The sequence below is a fragment of the Dermochelys coriacea genome, chromosome 3 (assembly GCF_009764565.3).
Source record: "Dermochelys coriacea isolate rDerCor1 chromosome 3, rDerCor1.pri.v4, whole genome shotgun sequence".
In the NCBI taxonomy this organism is placed as follows: domain Eukaryota; kingdom Metazoa; phylum Chordata; order Testudines; family Dermochelyidae; genus Dermochelys; species Dermochelys coriacea.
The window spans coordinates 116,706,340-116,726,650 of NC_050070.1; the positions used below are offsets into that span (position 1 = coordinate 116,706,340).

The 20,311-nt window shown below is 39.8% G+C and overlaps 1 protein-coding gene across 1 annotated transcript in view; it reads right to left on the reverse strand.

The window, feature by feature from the left end:
* Window positions 1–20,311, reverse strand: part of SYNE1 (spectrin repeat containing nuclear envelope protein 1) — a 507,598-nt gene that overhangs the window by 56,845 nt on the left and 430,442 nt on the right. Inside the window, 8 exon segments of the mRNA XM_043511213.1 lie at window positions 1,462–1,628; window positions 2,149–2,307; window positions 8,219–8,374; window positions 9,336–9,461; window positions 13,348–13,542; window positions 14,388–14,622; window positions 15,005–15,099; window positions 16,831–16,978. Coding sequence (XP_043367148.1) covers window positions 1,462–1,628; window positions 2,149–2,307; window positions 8,219–8,374; window positions 9,336–9,461; window positions 13,348–13,542; window positions 14,388–14,622; window positions 15,005–15,099; window positions 16,831–16,978 — 1,281 coding nt within the window.

A 20,311-nucleotide genomic window follows, 5' to 3' on the forward strand; every position in this document is an offset into this window, starting at 1 on the left:
AGGTAAAAAAGCATCCATCGGAAATTGACTGGGAAACTGAGGCAAATCTGTAATCACACAAATTAATCTATGGCCAGAAATATCACTCTGTACTTGAGGAAAATAGCATGGGAAGTTCAACAAGTGTATAACAATTCAGTTTTACAGCTCATCTGAAAAGACCACTAAGAAATAGAATCCTGAGACCCTCATCACCCTCCCAAGGTACAACACTAATCCCAGTAATGAGCGTAACAGATAGATATCTAGAAGTACATTTTGCCACCTGCATATTCCATCACTTCTCACTGGAAATCTCTTAAAGCTTGGCCTGGGCATAGAGGAAGCCCATCATAGTTATGTTTAAACATTAGAAATGACTTCAAGAGAAAAGTATAGAATTAATTAAGTAACTGTTTTGCTTAAGATCTGGTGAGAAACCACATCCTGTGAAACCAACAGACTTTTAGTCTGTAAGAAATGCCATTTCCTGAAAAATGTTACATTAAAATAAAACACATCCACCTTCATCTTAAAAGGTCTGTACCCCTTAATGGCTTTGCCACTATGAAATTCACTGACTCCCTAAAGTCACAGAATTCTGAGGAAGAATATTGTAGTACGGGGTGGAGGAGGTGACCAAACATTTACCGAACCTACTGGATAAACAGAGAAATGTAAAAGGAATTGCTGCAAATAGAATACTGGGTATTGGTACAGATAGAAATATCTTTCAAGTTATGGAAACTCAAGCAACATGTTGAACATCCTTTATACTACAGAGTACAGACACAATAGCCAAAGCTATGGCAAAAATGATTGTCTATTAGCTTGAGAGTAGCTGCACTACAGCTCAGAACAGACATTAGAAATTTAAATTAATATTCTTCATTTACTAACCGAGAATCGCATGTGCACAGTGTATATACTTCTGTAGATAACCTATGGCAAACAACTTTTTTTTTTTTTTTTTGCAAGCTACTAGGCCCAATGGATATACATCAGTCTACATTATTTTCTCTCTCCCACTCTTCACTAATCTAAAAACAGACAGAAAAACAAAACCATCTGCCATAAACTGTCCTTTGGGTAGGATTTTTAAAAGTGAGTCACTTAGCACCCTTTGCGCTGTACTTTAAAGAAAACGAAAGATTTACGTCTTGCTTTAGGCACCCACTTTCAACCTAAAATAACCACACTTGACCAGAAGCCACTACACTTCTGACTGCAGCCAGTCTTGATCATCCTAATAGATACTGGTTTTTAACTTCCTGAATCAGATACAGTGGATCAGGAAGGATAAGTTCAACCAAGCATGTTGGCTGAGAGCAGTTACGGATCACAGATAAGTGGATGGACTGGGTGGAGACAGGTATGAAAAAGTTCCGAGTCCTCTCTTGAGCTAGGAATTCAGCTGCTTCATGAATTACAATACAGGATTCTATTCCAGGAAATGTTTAAAAACAAAGCAGCTGTTTTTACCTGGCTGCAATCAGATCTAGGAGGTGTTGCCATCTGTCATTGACCTTGCCAAGTTTATATTCGATTTCTGATGCTTTGCTTTCGTGACTGGCTTTGGCAAGACGCTCTCCCATTTGCTGGAGCTGGATTTTATTCTCTTGGGCCATGGCAATTTCGTCTTGATAATCCTACATGGCAAAGAAGAATCACAGAGATAAAGACATTTATTCAGAACACATTCAGCTCAGTGCTGCTGGAAGAACTAGAATAAACATAAGCAGTGTTTAATACTAAGTTGGAAATAGTTTGGTGAATGAACAAATCCTCAAACACCACCACCGTTTAAACATAAGTAATCACAAGAAAGAAAAATAGTTTGCAAATGTATGTACAATAATTCATAACTGGTTTACTGACACTTGTGATCAGGCATTTAGTAAAGCATTCACCGTTCTTGGTCGTGTCTTTGTATTTTGAGAAATCCACTTCAAGAGGCACAGGGAAAAGGCACATAATTAGAAAAGAACATTGACAAAAATTCTCATTGGAACATACAAACTGCCATACATTGGATCAGACCAGTGACCCATTTAATACAGTGTCTATAACAGGCCAGTACCAGATTATTCAAATTCTGATAACTGAGAAAGAGCAGAGGAAAAGGTGCATGTAACAGCATATAAAAATATAAAACCAAAAGAACTTTACCTTCTTGAGTTTCTCTATCATCTCTTCAATGAGGATGTCTCCATTTTGAGACACCTTACTCTCCATTTGTGTCAGCCACTCACAGAGCTCCTTGTTCTTCTCACTGAAGACTGCCCACTCATTCAGTCTCTCATTCACCTGTTGCCGCCGCAAGGAGATCTTGTAATGTTTACAGAGGGAGTCAATAAAAGAGAGAGTACAGTTAATAGATGAGAGCACACTGATTCTCAGAGGTAAATTCTCAGTCCTGCAAAGAGTTTTAGCTACTTGACTGCCATTAAGGTAAATTGGAGTTGTGCTACAAAAATCTTGCATGACTCATTATAAATTCAAGGTCAGCATTAATCTCAGGATGCTGGTAGCCAGTTCCTGTTGCACACAGGGAAGAGTATACTCTAAATATAATTTGCTTTATGGTAAGATACAAACTTGTGGTCTTTAAATTCAGGTTTCCATAGCACAGTTAAAAATAGCCCTTTCATTGTCTTTAGAGACAATATTTTCATTTATTAAGAATTAAAATGTACATTGATACTTTTGTTTATTTGGAAGCACAAACTCCAACAGAGACAGATTGTTTAGCACAAATAGATGCTTGACCCTTAGAACAATGACATTTTTAAACCAAATGGATGTCTAGGAGGATGCATACATGGTATGGCCACACTATAAGTGATTGCTATGTCAATTGTAACTGCAAAATGTGTGTACAGACGAGATAGGCAGCTCTCATAAACCAAGCAATTGCAAATGCATGTGCAATTCCATGCTTGTGTCCACATACACATATTTTGTGAGTGCCTCTAATTTTGCAGCATTGGAACTGTGTGACCAGATATTCCCAAGGGCTAAAGAATGCTACGACAGAAATGAGCAGGCGATAAGATCAGACAAACAGAGAACAAAACAACAGCATACACAGGAAATGGAGGCTTGTCACACGTCGCTTTGAAAAGTAAGAGACTGCTACATATTTAGGAAATTAGAAGAAGGATATTTCCATCTCAAACTGTGAATTACAAAACAATTGGGCCAATATGAATAGGACCTGAAAGAATATTAAACACAGTATTCACAGTAAACTAATCTCTCCTGTCAGAATTTCTGATAATCACATGGCTATAATGTAATGGCACCCTACTTACTACAGCTTCTTCCTCCTCATCTGTAATTGGAGTTGCTTCTGACTCTACATCAGCATCTTCACTGATCATATGAGCATTACACCTGCTCTTTTGCATACAACTTACTGCTTTCCTAACTGAAGCTTCTGATTTTTAAAGTCAGACACAAATGACAGCACATTTCCTTTTGTGGTAACACCCAACTACTGAAAAAGAAAAAAAAGCCTCATTCATTTGGTTACATCCTGGAAGATTAAATATGTAAACAACAGACTAAGACATCCAATCTTTAATCAGCCCTCTCCTTTAGCATGAAAGGTGTGTAGCAGGAATCTGGGAAAACCAATCAGAGTCTATATGGAAAAGGTCTTCTAGCCCATTCACCCACATGCAGCCAGCTCAGCTTCTTCTTTGTTTCATGAGAGTTTATGATGCATGAAGGCTTTTCACCCATGAATGCTACTTAATTGTGTCTCTTTCTCATGACCCTGTCAACTTCATTCACAAGATAGGAAAAGCATCCTCCAGTTTGAGTGCCCAACTGGAATTCTACAGGTTTCCAAAACTAAGTCTATTCCTTTGATACCTTTTAATGTTTATCCTGCAGGACAGATTTGTTTGCACCATACCATAATAAAAAGATATCAGGAGGGCCAAATCGCACCTGGAGCTGCAGCTAGCAAGAGATGTCAAGAGTAACAAGAAGGGTTTCTTCAGGTATGTTGGCAACAAGAAGAAAGCCAAGGAAAGTGTGGGCCCCTTACTGAATGAGGGAGGCAAGCTAGTGACAGAGGATGTGGAAAAAGCTAATGTACTCAATGCTTTTTTTGCCTCTGTTTTCACTAACAAGGTCAGCTCCCAGACTGCTGTGCTGGGCAACACAAAATGGGGAAGAGATGGCCAGCCCTCTGTAGAGATAGAGGTGGTTAGGGACTATTTAGAAAAGCTGGACGTGCACAAGTCCATGGGGCCGGACGAATTGCATCCGAGAGTGCTGAAGGAATTGGCGGCTGTGATTGCAGAGCCCTTGGCCATTATCTTTGAAAACTCGTGGCGAACGGGGGAAGTCCCGGATGACTGGAAAAAGGCTAATGTAGTGCCCATCTTTAAAAAAGGGAAGAAGGAGGATCCTGGGAACTACAGGCCGGTCAGCCTCACCTCAGTCCCTGGAAAAATCATGGAGCAGGTCCTCAAAGAATCAATCCTGAAGCACTTAGAGGAGAGGAAAGTGATCAGGAACAGTCAGCATGGATTCACCAAGGGAAGGTCATGCCTGACTAATCTAATCGCCTTTTATGATGAGATTACTGGTTCTGTGGATGAAGGGAAAGCAGTGGATGTATTGTTTCTTGACTTTAGCAAAGCTTTTGACACGGTCTCCCACAGCATTCTTGTCAGCAAGTTAAGGAAGTATGGGCTGGATGAATGCACTATAAGGTGGGTAGAAAGCTGGCTAGATTGTCGGGCTCAACGGGTAGTGATCAATGGCTCCATGTCTAGTTGGCAGCCGGTGTCAAGTGGAGTGCCCCAGGGGTCGGTCCTGGGGCCCGTTTTGTTCAATATCTTCATAAATGATCTGGAGGATGGTGTGGATTGCACTCTCGGCAAATTTGCGGATGATACTAAACTGGGAGGAGTGGTAGATACGCTGGAGGGGAGGGATAGGATACAGAAGGACCTAGACAAATTGGAGGATTGGGCCAAAAGAAATCTAATGAGGTTCAATAAGGATAAATGCAGGGTCCTGCACTTAGGATGGAAGAATCCAATGCACCGCTACAGACTAGGGACCGAATGGCTCGGCAGCAGTTCTGCGGAAAAGGACCTAGGGGTGACAGTGGACGAGAAGCTGGATATGAGTCAGCAGTGTGCCCTTGTTGCCAAGAAGGCCAATGGCATTTTGGGATGTATAAGTAGGGGCATAGCGAGCAGATCGAGGGACGTGATCGTTCCCCTCTATTCGACACTGGTGAGGCCTCATCTGGAGTACTGTGTCCAGTTTTGGGCCCCACACTACAGGAAGGATGTGGATAAATTGGAAAGAGTACAACGAAGGGCAACGAAAATGATTAGGGGTCTAGAGCACATGACTTATGAGGAGAGGCTGAGGGAGCTGGGATTGTTTAGTCTGCAGAAGAGAAGAATGAGGGGGGATTTGATAGCTGCTTTCAACTACCTGAAAGGGGGTTTCAAAGAGGATGGCTCTAGACTGTTCTCAATGGTAGCAGATGACAGAACGAGGAGTAATGGTCTCAAGTTGCAATGGGGGAGGTTTAGATTGGATATTAGGAAAAACTTTTTCACTAAGAGGGTGGTGAAACACTGGAATGCGTTACCTAGGGAGGTGGTAGAATCTCCTTCCTTAGAGGTTTTTAAGGTCAGGCTTGACAAAGCCCTGGCTGGGATGATTTAACTGGGACTTGGTCCTGCTTTGAGCAGGGGGTTGGACTAGATGACCTTCTGGGGTCCCTTCCAACCCTGATATTCTATGATTCTATGATAATGAAAAAGGATATCACGTCCCTGGCACAATGTAACTATGTTTTGCTGACCTACAATGTTTGTTCGTTCGTTTGTTCGTTTTTTTGACAGTGAAATGGTTCTTTACTGCTCAATACATTTTGGAGTACACAAGTATAATCAGGCCAATCCAGAAAATTTGGGATAGGTGGCAACTTTAAATCTGGAGCCAGGATTCCTAAGCATAAGCAGCAACTGTAAAATGCACTGGGAGCACTGTGTATTTATCTCCCACATGGTGCCAAGGAATTAAGTGGGCACCCAAGCCAAAGAGAATGAGAAATGTGCAGTCTTTTTTTTTTAACACAAGGAAAAGCATATCAACAGAATACAGGGTACAGCGAGTTTTTTCTCACATCAGACTATCTTGTCGCCACCTCTCTCAAGCCAATGATGGCTGTTCTGTTTCTTCTTTATTCCTGTGGGCCAATTATGCCATAAGTTTAACATGATCTTTAATATAGTTTTCCTGAGTTTGTTTATACCCTTGCTCAGTAAAGTGATCATTTACAGGAAGTCTGGAAATATTAGTGGTAACTAAAGCAAACACTTGAAGATACACTGAACTGTTATTAATCTTAGCTCCACAGCGAAGCAAAGTTTTTAAGAGGAAATCTTCTGCTGTTATAATAAAATACATAATCCTGCTTTCTTTCCTTTGTTGGTCTTGGCATGACCATTGCTTTCAATGGACATTTCACCAGAAAAGTTAGTCTCCAGGAATGGAAGGATGAACCCTTTTAGAGATTGCAGACACATACTGTACATATCCTTTAGCTATTAGATTAGTCACAATTTCCTTCCAGGAATGAGATGATTCTTGATTATTGTTCCATTTCATGGGCAGATTTTGCTTATTCCACTCTAAGTTTGCTATTAAGTGAGTGATCAGTTTAATGTTACATCTGCTAACTCCTGAATTTTAGTGGGTATTTTCTCCACTCTTTTGTTTTAAATACCTGTAAATCAGTATGGCTGAAAATATTTCCCACATCGCCTCACCCTCAAAAGGGTGTGTTGTTCCTCTGGATAAAGCTTGTATTTGACATGCCAAATTCTACTTCCTTAGCTCTACCTCTGTATTAGGAGATTGATGAGATTATACCTTACAAATGGATGAGTCTCAGTTCAAATTCAAATGCTAGCTTGTCATCCAGCTGGTACCTGTCTGTTCTAACAGTTGCTAATCACATTCAGCTGTCCCTATGCCCCTTTCATGTGCATAATCATTGTGATGTTGCACTCTATATGATTTTATGAAAATATGCTAATGAGTGTGAATATAATGTAACTAGAATATGCTTCCTACAAAAGGTCTCTTCTAAGGTATCATTACAAAGCTTATCAACTACTGAGTGTGGTCATCCTATTTGTATAAATGTATCACTCTTGTATCTGAGACTAGAAATATGAAATACAACTCTGAGGGCCTATTGTAATTATGCAAAGTGTGGGCCATTAATGGTGGTTTGGAATCTTGATGGCTCCCATCAACCAGGACAATTTACTGTGGATGGCTCTGTTTGCTTGCAGGCCTTCCTGTGTGTCAGGCTGGGAGGAATGAGGGCTTGAAGTTTTACAGTGACATGTGATCATGTCACCTGAACTGGAATCCATCTTTAACCTGGTGCTTTTTCATTTAGAAGGAGGGATGGGAACCCAGAGAGGGACAAAGGATTCCCGCCTTCTGAAAAAGATATATAAGGGGGTGGAACAGAACAAACGGGGCTGCAGTCATGAGAAATCCCCTATCTACCACCTGAGCTGGAAAAAGGGCTGTACCGGGGAAAGAACTGTGTCCAGAATAGGAAGGCATCCAGTCTGTGATAGAAGTTTACTGAAATATCTTTGAGGGTGAGATTTTATCTGTATTCAGTTTTCTTACTGTATTAAGCTTTGACTTGTGTATTTTATTTTATTTTGCTTGGTAATTCACTTTTTTCTGTCTGTTATTACTTGGAACCACTTAAATCCTACTTTTTGTATTTAATAAAATCAATTTTTACTTATTAATTAACCCAGAGTATGTATTAATACCTGGGGGGAGGGGAGACAAACAGCTGTGCATCTCTCTCTATCAGTGTTATAGAGGGAGAACAATTTATGAGTTTACCCTGTATAACCTTTATACAGGGTAAAACGGATTTATTTGGGGTTTAGACCCCATTGGGAGCTCGGTACCTGGGTGTTGGAGACAGGAACACTTCTTAAGCTGTTTTCAGTTAAGCCTGCAGTTTGTTGGATGTAGTTCAGATCTGTGTTTGTAGCAGGCTAGCGTGTCTGGCTCAAACCAGGCGGGGTTCTGAAGTCCCAAGCTACCAGGGAAAATGGGCTCAGAGGTAGTCTTGGCACATCAGGTAGCAATTCCCACGGGGGTTTCTGTGATCACTAGTCACAATCACATTCAAGTTCAGTGTCACATTTACCTGGTGGCAGAGCTCCTCCCATTGCCTGTGCAGCAGCTCAATGCGCTCGTTGAGGATTGAGATATCATCAGCACTGATGTAGGTAGCTAGAGTCTCCTTCAGAAGTGTCAGATGTGCAAGGTCATCCGTCCACCCTTCAACCGCATTTTCTAGCTCCTGGTTTTAAAAAAATGCATGAAAAAAATCAAGCTCTTTATGCAACTAGAAGTTTGGCAATAGTTTTATTATAGAAAGTTGTCTTTACTTGTTAACCATAGGCACTAGCATTAAAGTCCTATTGTATCTAGCAAACCAAGTCTGTTAACAGAGCCAATATTTAGATGGAGAGTTACAACTATATTAAAAGCATTATTTATAACAGACCACCTGTAAGACAGCATTATTTTTTCAGCGTTAGAAGGGAGGTCCCATTGTTACTAAAACTGATACAGCAAGATACATCAGCCCTTAAACAAGTAGAAACGGGTCTAAGCTAAAATCCCAGAGTTTAAATTCTCCAAAGTTCAGGGCTATCTGGACTCAAGATTTTGGTTTGGGGCCATCTCTAGTGACCACCTTTGCAGTCTGCACCACCTTTACCCTCTGATTTTAAGAAAGGAAGAATGAGATTGGGATTCCCAATTTGTTTCTAACTTGCAACTAATGCAGGATAAAAGTTTGAGACAACAATTATCCTGAGCAGGAGTAAAGAGCATTGAAATGACATGGTTTTAAAATCTATGAACTTTTACTTGTCTCATCTAAAAGAATCATGCAGTAAGAACTTCGAAACTAAAAAGAACCACCAATACTTTTATAGCTCTTTATGGGCCTAATTCTGATTCAATTTATTTTGGTTTTGCCTAATGTAATCTAATTTACACCAATGTGAGATTAGAGACAGACCCTATATTTTCCAAGTGCTGTACAAACATTAATTAGTGCTGTGCAAACACTATTTAACGAACAGATGCACACACAAAATGTGCATGCAGACACAAACAGAAAATTGCACATGCAGTAATTCACTGCATGGGCTGCTGGTCTATATAGTCAGTAATGCCAAGGCTTATGATGGCTGAAGATATTCCAAGACAAGCAAATTGCAGATCAGATGGGGCTCAATAGAGTGCTTTACCTTGCAACGAATCTGCTCCGTATGCAGCTCATCATGGTGATCGGGCAATGGCTGAGAAAGCTTTTTCTTGAAGGATCTTAGTTTCTCCAGGGAGTCTGCTACGCCCTTTTCACATTTTTCCCAGTCCTCAAAGCAGAACAATTATTATTAGACTTTATTCCAGATTGGGGGGTGGGGAGAGGAAGGGGAAGAGGGGAGGGAGTAGAAAGAGGCTCATCATGCTGAATCATTCAAGCTGACTAAATAATCATGAAAAAAGAAAAGGAGTACTTGTGGCACCTTAGAGACTAACAAATTTATTAGAGCATAAGCTTTCGTGAGCTACAGCTCACTTCATCGGATGCATTTGGTGGAAAAAACAGAGGAGAGATTTATATACACACACACAGAGAACATGAAACAATGGGTTTATCATACACACTGTAAGGAGAGTGATCACTTAAGATAAGCCATCACCCACAGCAGGGGGGGGGAAAGGAGGAAAACCTTCCATGGTGACAAGCAGGTAGGCTAATTCCAGCAGTTAACAAGAATATCAGAGGAACAGTGGGGGGTGGGGTGGGGGGGAGAATTACTGCTGGAATTAGCCTACCTGCTTGTCACCATGGAAGGTTTTCCTCCTTTTCCCCCCCCTGCTGTGGGTGATGGCTTATCTTAAGTGATCACTCTCCTTACAGTGTGTATGATAAACCCATTGTTTCATGTTCTCTGTGTGTGTGTGTATATATAAATCTCTCCTCTGTTTTTTCCACCAAATGCATCCGATGAAGTGAGCTGTAGCTCACGAAAGCTTATGCTCTAATAAATTTGTTAGTCTCTAAGGTGCCACAAGTACTCCTTTTCTTTTTGCGAATACAGACTAACACGGCTGCTACTCTGAAACCTGTAAATAATCATGGAATCATATGACTGGAAGAGACCTCGAGAGGTCATCTACTCCAGTCCCGTGCACTCATGGCAGCAATACCAACAAGCAGTGAGGATATCTGCATAATAGGATGTCCCCATAAGCCCTTTTTATATAATATTCAAGTCTCAGAGTCTGGATGGCATGCACCAGTAGAGCATATTGTCTATTGTGCTGTGCTCCAGTGCTAGCAGCAGGCAAAACTAAACCCCTTCTATTACCACAGAGTCCTCAAGGTCTGATTTTGACCTTGCAATGTTGCTTCTCTCTGCCAAAAAGGGTTCCATGAGTCCCCTTAGGAATGATTGCATTAGGCAACCCATTGTACTTTGAAGAAGTAATCCCATTCAGTCTACTAAAATCCTAGTAGACAACAGCTGACATACATAAATACTGCAGGAACTGACCAGACTAAAGAACTCAGAGGACTACAGCTATAATTTTCTTTTGCAGAATGTCAGTTGTATGATACTAGAGAGGCCAGGATTTAGCTTCACAAATTCCTTCTTATGATAGCAGATAAATTGAAAAAAAAAAAAACAGTTAAATATACAGAGAAGACCCCCACCGATTTCTCCCTTGAAGTGGTATGATTCCATTTCTGTACACTTTTTTGGGGTGCGAGTTTCAGCATAAGAAAGAGTTCTGCTGTCACATTAGCTTTCAAAAATAATAATAAAAAAAAAGATGACTTTGCAGTCATAGACTATATGTTTCCTTCCAATTAAAGATTTTCGACCACCTTCAGATGATGTAGTAAGCAGGAGGAAAGCAAATGCATCATTCCATCAAAAAGCATAGACTCAGTTAACATTTCAGTGTCAGGGCTATTTCTAAATATCACATAATGAATAAACTAGATACATGCTCTGTAAAGTTGCATGTGCAAGTTGTTAAATGCATTAGACCTTGCTGTTTTCAACAGTGAAATGCATGAAAAAGAAAGCCTTCTGAGTTTATGTTGATGGATTTTACTTACAGTGCCACTTGTTTATAGCTGTTTAGCCAAAATTTCTCACAAGTGGCATAAGTTATCATGCATGTATTTTTACTGGAGTTTTTGATGCACACTTTTAACTACCTAAAGATTCAAGTTCTAAAATGTAAGGCACCATTCATCTTCAATAAGAACTTCCATTGCCACTGCTGACATTTCTGTTGTCTTAATGAGGTCATAACTATGGTGGATAAAAATCAATAATTTTTGTATTCAAATTAATTTTTTATTTAAATCATAGTAAGTTTTTCTTTTTAAAAATGAACTGGTTTAAAATTAAATCTGAATTTAATACAAAATATGTTAAGGCCTAAACTTATCATAATCTCTTAAAACATTTAAATAAAAAAAAATTGTTTTGTATGTTTAATTAAATCCCAGTTACCATCCTAATGCAGATTGACACAAAACATGAGCAAAAGTTAATTATATAGTAAATAAGCAATATATCATTCAATATTTTTGTACATACTAAAATGTACAGAAGATGTGTATATGTTCTGGTTCCTGAGGTGTCCAAATGCTCTATACTGTCTGATCATCCATGTGAGCTCCCCAGCCTAACAGGAAGGCATCTGAAATTACTGTATCATCAGGTGTGGGGGATGCTAGAAGATGACAGGGATACTGGGCTAATCCATGGGGGAAGCATTAGAAGGGATATATTTTGATTTTAGTAAGACTTTTGACAGTCCCACATCACATTCTCATAAAAAAAACTGAGGAAATGCAGTCTAGATGAATTTACTATAAAGTGGGTGCACAACTGCTTGAAAGACAATACTCATCAATAAGAAAAGGAGTACTTGTGGCACCTTAGAGACTAACAAATTTATTAGAGCATAAGCTTTCGTGAGCTACAGCTCACTTCAATGCATCCGATGAAGTGAGCTGTAGCTCACGAAAGCTTATGCTCTAATAAATTTGTTAGTCTCTAAGGTGCCACAAGTACTCCTTTTCTTTTTGCGAATACAGACTAACACGGCTGCTACTCTGAAACCTGTGAATACTCATCAATGGTTCACTGTCAAACTTGGAGGACGTACCTAGTGAGGTCCCACAGGGGTCAGTCTTGGGTCTGGTACTACTCAGTATTTTCATTAATGACTTGGTTAATGGAGTGGAGACTATGCTTATAAAATCTGGGGTTAACACCAAGCTGGGAAGAGATGCAAACACTTCGAAAGACAGGTTCAGATTTCAAAATGACCCTGACAGACTGGAAAACTGGTCTGAATGCAACAAAATGAATTTCAAGAAAGACACGCGCAAAGTGTTTAATTTAGGAAGGAAAAATCACATGCACAACTACAAAATGGGGAATAACTGGGTAGGTTGTAGTACTGCTGAAAAAAGAACTGGGGGTTATAGTGGATCACAGATTGAATGAGAGTCAACAATGTGCTTCAGTTGCAAAAATATTTCATCGTCATCCATGGGAATTTAACGACATGCCCCATTTCCATTCATGAAATAGATGCAAGAGATGTGGCTAAATTCCAGTCTATCACACTGAGTGCTTACACTGGGTTTAGCATGCATTTTGGAGATTGCTTAAATTAAAACATGTTTTAATGGTCTCTCCTCCAAGATCTAAGAAATTTGTGTGAAATAACTAGTAGTCAAGATGCTGGAGAGAAAACTAGATGACTTGGTGGCTAGGTAAGTCCATACACTAGCATTTGAGTTGAAAGGGGAGATTTGCAATATTTGTAATACAATGTATATGAGGAATGACTAATCATAATGTTGCAAAATAAAATGCACATTCTTTCTGCAATGTTCACTAAAAGTATCAGTATAAAACTTAATACATATATAGACCTTTACACATCAGTGCTGCGCAAACACTAACTAGTAAATATTCACAATAGTCACATAAGAAAGGGAAGTATTATTACTTCTGTTTTATAGATGGGGAAAATGAGGCAGTGTAGTTAAATGACTTGCCCATGTTTATACAGTGAGCGAGTGGCAAAGCAAGATTTAATATACAGGAATTCCTGATGCCAATGCCTGTGATCATTCCTCTTAATTACACTTCTTCACTATGCCATAATAATTAGTGTGTGTGGTTTTGTGCCTACTCATACAGCACGTGCACTTACTTTCAGCAGGAAGGTGAGCTGTTTCTTCTGTTCCTCAAGACGAACGGTGGCTAATTTCCAGCGCTCCTGAATTTCTGTGAGTTCTGTCTGCAGGGTTGCTTCCGCTCCACTGTCAGCAGAAAGCAGCAGCTGCTTCCCAGCTTCCACAGTTAAAATGTAGCTCCCTTGTTGCCGCAAGAGAACTTTTTCCCTAAGCTGCAAAAAGCCAATGATCTGTTAGCCTCTTGTTTTTAATCCTAGTGAGTTGTTATGTGTAAGCGGCCCTACAGCCAAGATTGATAAAATACATTTTTCATTACTACATGAGGGACCATAGCTTAGATATAGTGGGTTGCTACTCAAATGCATAAAGCTACCATTTCACAGTTCAACTAGTAGGTCACAATACAGAAGGTTTCGTCTCTTCATCCCCAGTGCATAAAGAGATTTTGAGGGTGGCGGGGATGAGAAAACTTACTTCCCCTCTCCCTCCCCCCACCTCCACCTGAGTAGCTCAGAAACTCTGCAAGGGAGAAGCTCCTCTCTTCTGACTTCTCCTGTGAAGGGCACAGCAGGCATGCAATGTGCATCAACACGGCTATTTTCAGCCCTGCAAATTCCAAGCTAATGAGTGGATTTGTCTGACTTTGCACAAAGATGGACAGCATGAGAGATCAAGGCCTTCTAAACATTATCTTAGTTCTGGTGTGTCTTTAAGACCAAAGACTAATTAAAACAAACATATAGGAGCACATAACCTTTACTGGGAGGTCAGGTGTGAATCAAGGAAATAAACAGGTAACTGGGTGAAAGGAAATCCTCAGCTGGGATTTCTTTAGATCTATAAATCCAGCTTTCATTCTTTCTGAGGTATGCTACTAAGTCTATTCTCTACTCTGAAAAACAACTATGTCCAATATTTCTCTTGCTGGACTCCACTGACCTTTGACTATTGTAGTTAATTCAATTCTAGCACACTTAAGATAAACAAAACCTCTTTCAACTAAACATTAAAAGCATATGAGAAAAGGACTATAAAACTGTTAACATATTTGACATACCTGTGCTTCATCCAGCAGGGCTCTGGCTTGCTGCAGTGGAATAGGAACACCACTCAGTCCACTCACTGGCTGATAGGACACTTCCACCAGCCATTTGCGTAGTTTCTCTGCCATCTCTCTGTAACGCTGCCATTGGCGGATCTGGCTGTCAATAATTCCCCTCCTCTGCTGTGCCCTGCGAATCACTCCTTGCCATTGATTACTGAGCAGTGTCAGTTTCAGATTAAACTCATCCCTATTTGAGAATAAACAAACAATACAAACCCTGGGTAAGAACTGTATCCTTGATCCATTTCTTTAATAAATGAAAAGCTGAAAAATGTATGTTTTTGGACAGCTATCTATAAAGTCCTAGTAGAAAGGGATGCACTTCTTTCACACGGCAGCTAACATTCAACTGGGATCTAAAACTACCACTTTTCAGGACAATAGCCAATCAGTACCTTGACTGCTTTACTTACATCTTCTGCGACTTCCACCTACCCTCTGCCTGTTTGGCTTTATATGGTGTTCTCCCCAATGTCGGCACCATATTCCTTCTTTTCTGTTTGGCAATTACCTAGCACATAGCATGTGTTACCACACATAAACAAACAAACAAGCATACTAGTGTTTACCTGTCATCCACCTGTCCTTGCTCTAGTAGGTGCTGCCCATCAGTGATGATCGAATGTAAAATCTGCTGGCGACTGAACATCTCTGCCTGGAACAGCTATTATAAAAGAGACAGAAGTGGTTTCAAAGCAAAGGTCTCAAAGGCTTTCACTTCTTCTGCCATCACTGGCAAAAAAATTCACTTCTCATTTAATTTACTCAAGGCTGAATCGTGGTCCAGGTGAGCTCAATGGGAGTTTTGGTATCAACTTCAATGAGAATGGGATTAAACCCTCAATCTTGGGGAGGAGGAGAAGGGAATAATTATTCTTCCCAGGAATGGAATTTTTTTTTACTGTACATAAAAGCTAAACAAGTTCAACAGAACCTAGGATCTAGGCATCATTTGGAGATAATACTGTGATTGACAGCATGTTTTAAACATAAGCTTATGAGGAATTTAGAATCTTGTGGTTCAGGAGTTTTTGTGCACTTCTCATTTTCTGAAATGTTTTTAAGTATAAATATGTTATAGTTCTTTGCTTTGTGAAGTCAGATATCTGCATGTAGAATTTTTGAACCAAAACCTTGTACAAACTTAACATTGTAAGAAAATTTTACATTGCTGATAAACCCTCTTTGACAGAAGTGCATAGCTGCATGGTGACACTGAAAATGTATTAGCTACTTTTTTAGTTTTATACTAATCAGATTAAAAATTTGGATTTTTTAAACGTTTTTAGTAGAAATACTGGGCCAGATCTTCAGCTGGAGTGAATCACCATAACTCTGCGTAAGTCAATGGAGTTGTGCTTATTTACATCAGCTGAGCATATGGTCCATTGTGTGATTACTTTAAAATATATTTTTCAGAAGGACTCAAGGAGGAAAAAAAAAAAAAAAAAAAAGGACAACGCTCAAGTGACTTAGGAGCCAAAATCCCATTTTCAAAAGTGACTTAGGCACTTACAAGCCCTAAATCTTAATCAAAGTCAATAGGATTTGGGCCCTAAATACCTAAATTACTATTGAAAATTTGTTTAGGCTCCTAAGTCACTTAGTTCCAGATTTTAAAAGGTATTTCAGTGCCTACTTCTCATGGGAGTTAGGTGCCTAAATATCTTCAAAAATCTGGGCCTTAGATCCTTTTGAATTTTTTTACCCAATATATCTAACAACTTTTCAGTACAGAAGAATGGTGCTTTCTGATATCTTTGCCAAATTTTTCTGACAGTATTGTTGGAGATGTATAAGAATCTGAGGCAGAGAATGTTTTATGTTAAACCACACATACGCACACATACACACTGTATGTTTAATCCACGTAAAAAACTAGTATCAATTTTGTAACAGGTATGTATGTGGAATAGAAAGGAGTTTATCACCTAATCATCTTGTTATTGCCAAAACAGGGCTGTGGGCCTGAGAATTTCAGAAAGGCAACTAAGGAACTAGTAGTTAATACATTTACAGAAGTTCCCATCATCTCAGTCTCAGCCCAGGAAGCTAATTGGGTAGGACAGGGGGATGAGGATGGAACAGGGGAGCAACGGGAACCAGGAGTGTGTTGGGAGATTAAAAGACTGGGAATTGATGCAGCAAACACTGCAGATGAGGATAATGGGATGTCAAATGGAAGAAACAACCCTGTGAAATTACAGGATGATTGAAAACTTGATTTTTATACACAGAAAATATATATGGGCCACAGATTGCACACCACTGGTCACACCATCTTCACATGCTTAAATTACTAAGGCACAATATTCTCAGTGAGGCTATAAAAGAGGTAGCTTATTTCAGGGTACAGTAAAATGTCTCTCCATAAAGTCTGTTTGTTATAACTTGCCTCGTGTGCCCTCTGTTGCTCCAACAAACTCTGGTAGTTTCCTGAAATCTCTGCAGACAGTTTCTGCTCAGTCTGAACCAGAAATTCCATCCAACTCTCACATTTCTCCAAAAAGGTCTGGTGTTGCAGCAAGAAAGACTGCAGCTTACTAAAAGGATGAAAGGTCAATTCATTAATGCCTCCAACTCACACAAAATAAAATGACAGTGGTTTTCCAGGGAGCCATTACAATTCTGGCTGCAACATCTTCTCCATCACAAACCTACACACTGCCTTATCCTAGGAGACTGTTTGATGTGGAACCCTCTTGTCCTCCTACCCTTTTTGCCCATTTGTTTAGTCTACATGTAAACAAAAATAGTATCATTTAAAATGTCAACTTGTGTTCATAAACAGATAATCACCATAACTTTTCTTTTGGTAGAATTCCCTTTGCCTCTTAGCTCAATATATAGAGGCCCAAGCTCATTATAACTTTATAACAATGCCTGAAGTCATGTCTACACTAAAAGAGTTTGCCAGTAGAGATCTACCAGCAGAGCTATACCTCCCCAGTGGAGACATAGCTCACACTGGTAAAAAAAAGTTCTTCTGATGATATAACTTAAACCAAGTCCCTGAATGGAATACCAAAATAGGATAACTGCACCTATACTAACTGGGCTTTTTGCCAGGAGAATTGGGTCTACACTAGGGCTTTTGCCAGCATACCTATATTGTTTAGGGGTGTGATTTTTCACTCTCCTAATCTATACAACTGTGCTGACAAAACTTTTGAATGTAGACGAAACCCTAGTTGTGATCCCATACGAGAGTAGCATCAGTTAATGCAATATCGGTAACATAAAAAGGCTTGATCTACATTTAAGTTTTACTGGCACAGCCACATTGATTGGGGATTTGATTTTTTTTTAAACCAACATAAATATACTGGCAAAAGCCTGGGTGTAAATGCAGTGATGCTGGAACAACTGTATTTATGTCAGCATAGTTTATGCTGATTTCAGAGAAAAGTATAAGAACTTTTATACTGATATAACTACATCCACACAAGAGGCTTTTGAATGTAGCTATTCACAGGAAGACATGGGCTTTAAAAAGCCTTCTCCTAAGTGACCAGAGGAGCTAGCAAACAGGAGTGGCTAGCAGGGGAGTTTTGCAAGGGAGTTTAAGATACAAGTAACATTCCTTAAACTTCTTTAAACTTAAGCCACAAAAAAAACCCTGATAAAAACTAAACCTCAACAAAGGAACTAACTTCAGGAGTAAAAAGAGAATGCAGGCAGAGGTCCAGCAACAGAGTAGGGGCTATCTAGTTTATTGTATTCAATACATCATTTATGATTATCTGCTCTATGGGTGGGTGGCATATGTGTGCATTGGGTGCAAGTAGCTCCTAGTCCTCAGAGACCACGTACGGGCTTTGGAGACCAGCGGGCTGAGCTGGAGGAGTTAAGGAAGACATTGGTACATAGATGAGACTTTCTGGGACACAGTAGAATGGTCCTGCCCCATGTCTGACAGCCTCTCTGCTGTTGAGGATGAAAGTCTCAGGGAAGAGCAACCACCAACTGGAGCAGAGGGAAACGATCCCATAGTTGGGACCCTCCTTCCAGATGATGTTACGGTATCCTCTCACACTGAGGATACCCCTCTGGGGGAAGGAACTCCAGTTATTAGGAGGAGATAGGTATTAGTAATGGGCGATTCAATCATTAGAAACATAGATAGCTGGGTTTGCGATGACTTGAGACATCTAGATAGACTTATGTGTAGTGCTGGGGAGGAGCTGGTAGTCATGATGCATGTAGGTACGAATGACATAGGGAAGGATAGGAGACAGATCCTGGAGGCAAAATTTAGGCTGCTGGTAAGAGGTTGAAGTCTAGGACCTCCATGGTAGCATTCTCTGAAATGCTTCCAATTCCATGTGCAGGGCCAGTTAGACAGGCAGAACTGCAGGGTCTCAATGCCTGGATGAGATGATTATGTAGGGAGGAGGGGTTTAGATTTATTAGGAACTGGAGAAACTTTTGGGAAATGGGGAGCCTATACAGGAAGGATGGGCTCCACCTAAAGCAAAATGGAACCAGATTGCTGGTACTTAAAATTAAAAAGGCTGTATGGGAGTTTTTAAACTAAGGACTAGGGGAAAGCCGACAGGTATGGAGGAGCACGTGATTCGGACAGAGACATCCCTTAAGGGACGATCTACTAATGGAGATTCTCTAGGGCCTAGTAAGGAGGAGAGGATGGAAGATGATAAAATACAGGTAGGATCTGAATAGAAATAGTCAAATGAAAAAAAGTCCCATTCCATTACATTATGTAAGAGCAGACAACTAAAAACTGACAAGTTTTTAAAGTGCTTATATATAAATTCTATACGTCTAAATAATAAGATGGGTGAACTAGAGTGCCTCGTATTAAATGAGGATATTGATATAATAGGCAACACAGAAACTTGGTGGAATGAGGATAATCAATAGGACACAGTAATACCAGGGTACAAAATATATCGGAAGGACAGAACAGGTAGTGCTGGTGGGAGAGTGGCACTATATGTGAAAGAAAGCATAGAATTAAATGAAGTAAAAATCTTAAATGAACCAAACTGTACCATAGAATCTCTATGGATAGTAATTCCATGCTCGAATAATAATATAGCAGTAGGGATATACTACCGACCGCCTGACCAGGATAGTGATAGTGACTGTGAAATGCTCAGGGAGATTAGAGAAGCTATTAAAATAAAAAACTCAATAATAATGGGGGATTTCAGCTATCCCCATATTGACTGGGTACATGCCACCTCAGGACGAGATGCAGAGATAAAGTTTCTTGACACCTTAAATGACTGCTTCTTGGAGGGGGTCAACAAGCTAGTCCTGGAACCCACAAGAGGAGAGGCAATTCTTGATTTAGTCCTAAGTGGAGCACAGGATCAGGTCCAAGAGTTGGACCCTTTGGTAATAGTGACCAAAATACAATTAAATTTAACATCCCTGTGGTGGGGAAAACACCACAGCGGCCCAACACTGTAGCATTTAATTTCAGAAATGGGAACTACACAAAAATGAGGTTAGTTAAACTAAAATTAAAAGGTACAGCTCCAAAAGTATAAACCCTGACAGCTGCATGGAAACTTTTTAAAGACACCATAATAGAGGCTCAACTTAAATGTATACCCCAAATTAAAAAAACATAGTAACAGAACCAAAAAAGAGCCACCGTAGCTAAACAACAAAGTAAAATAAGCAGTGAGATGCAAAAAGGCATCCTTTAAAAAGTGGAAGTTAAATCCTAGTGAGGAAAATAGAAAGGAGCATAACTCTGGCAAATGAAGTGTATAAATATAATTAGGAAAGCCAAAAAGGAATTTGAAGAAGAGCTAGCCAAAGACTAAAAAAAATTTACTATTACTTTTTGAAGTACATCAGAAGCAGAAAGCCTGCTAAACAACCAGTGGGGCGACTGGATG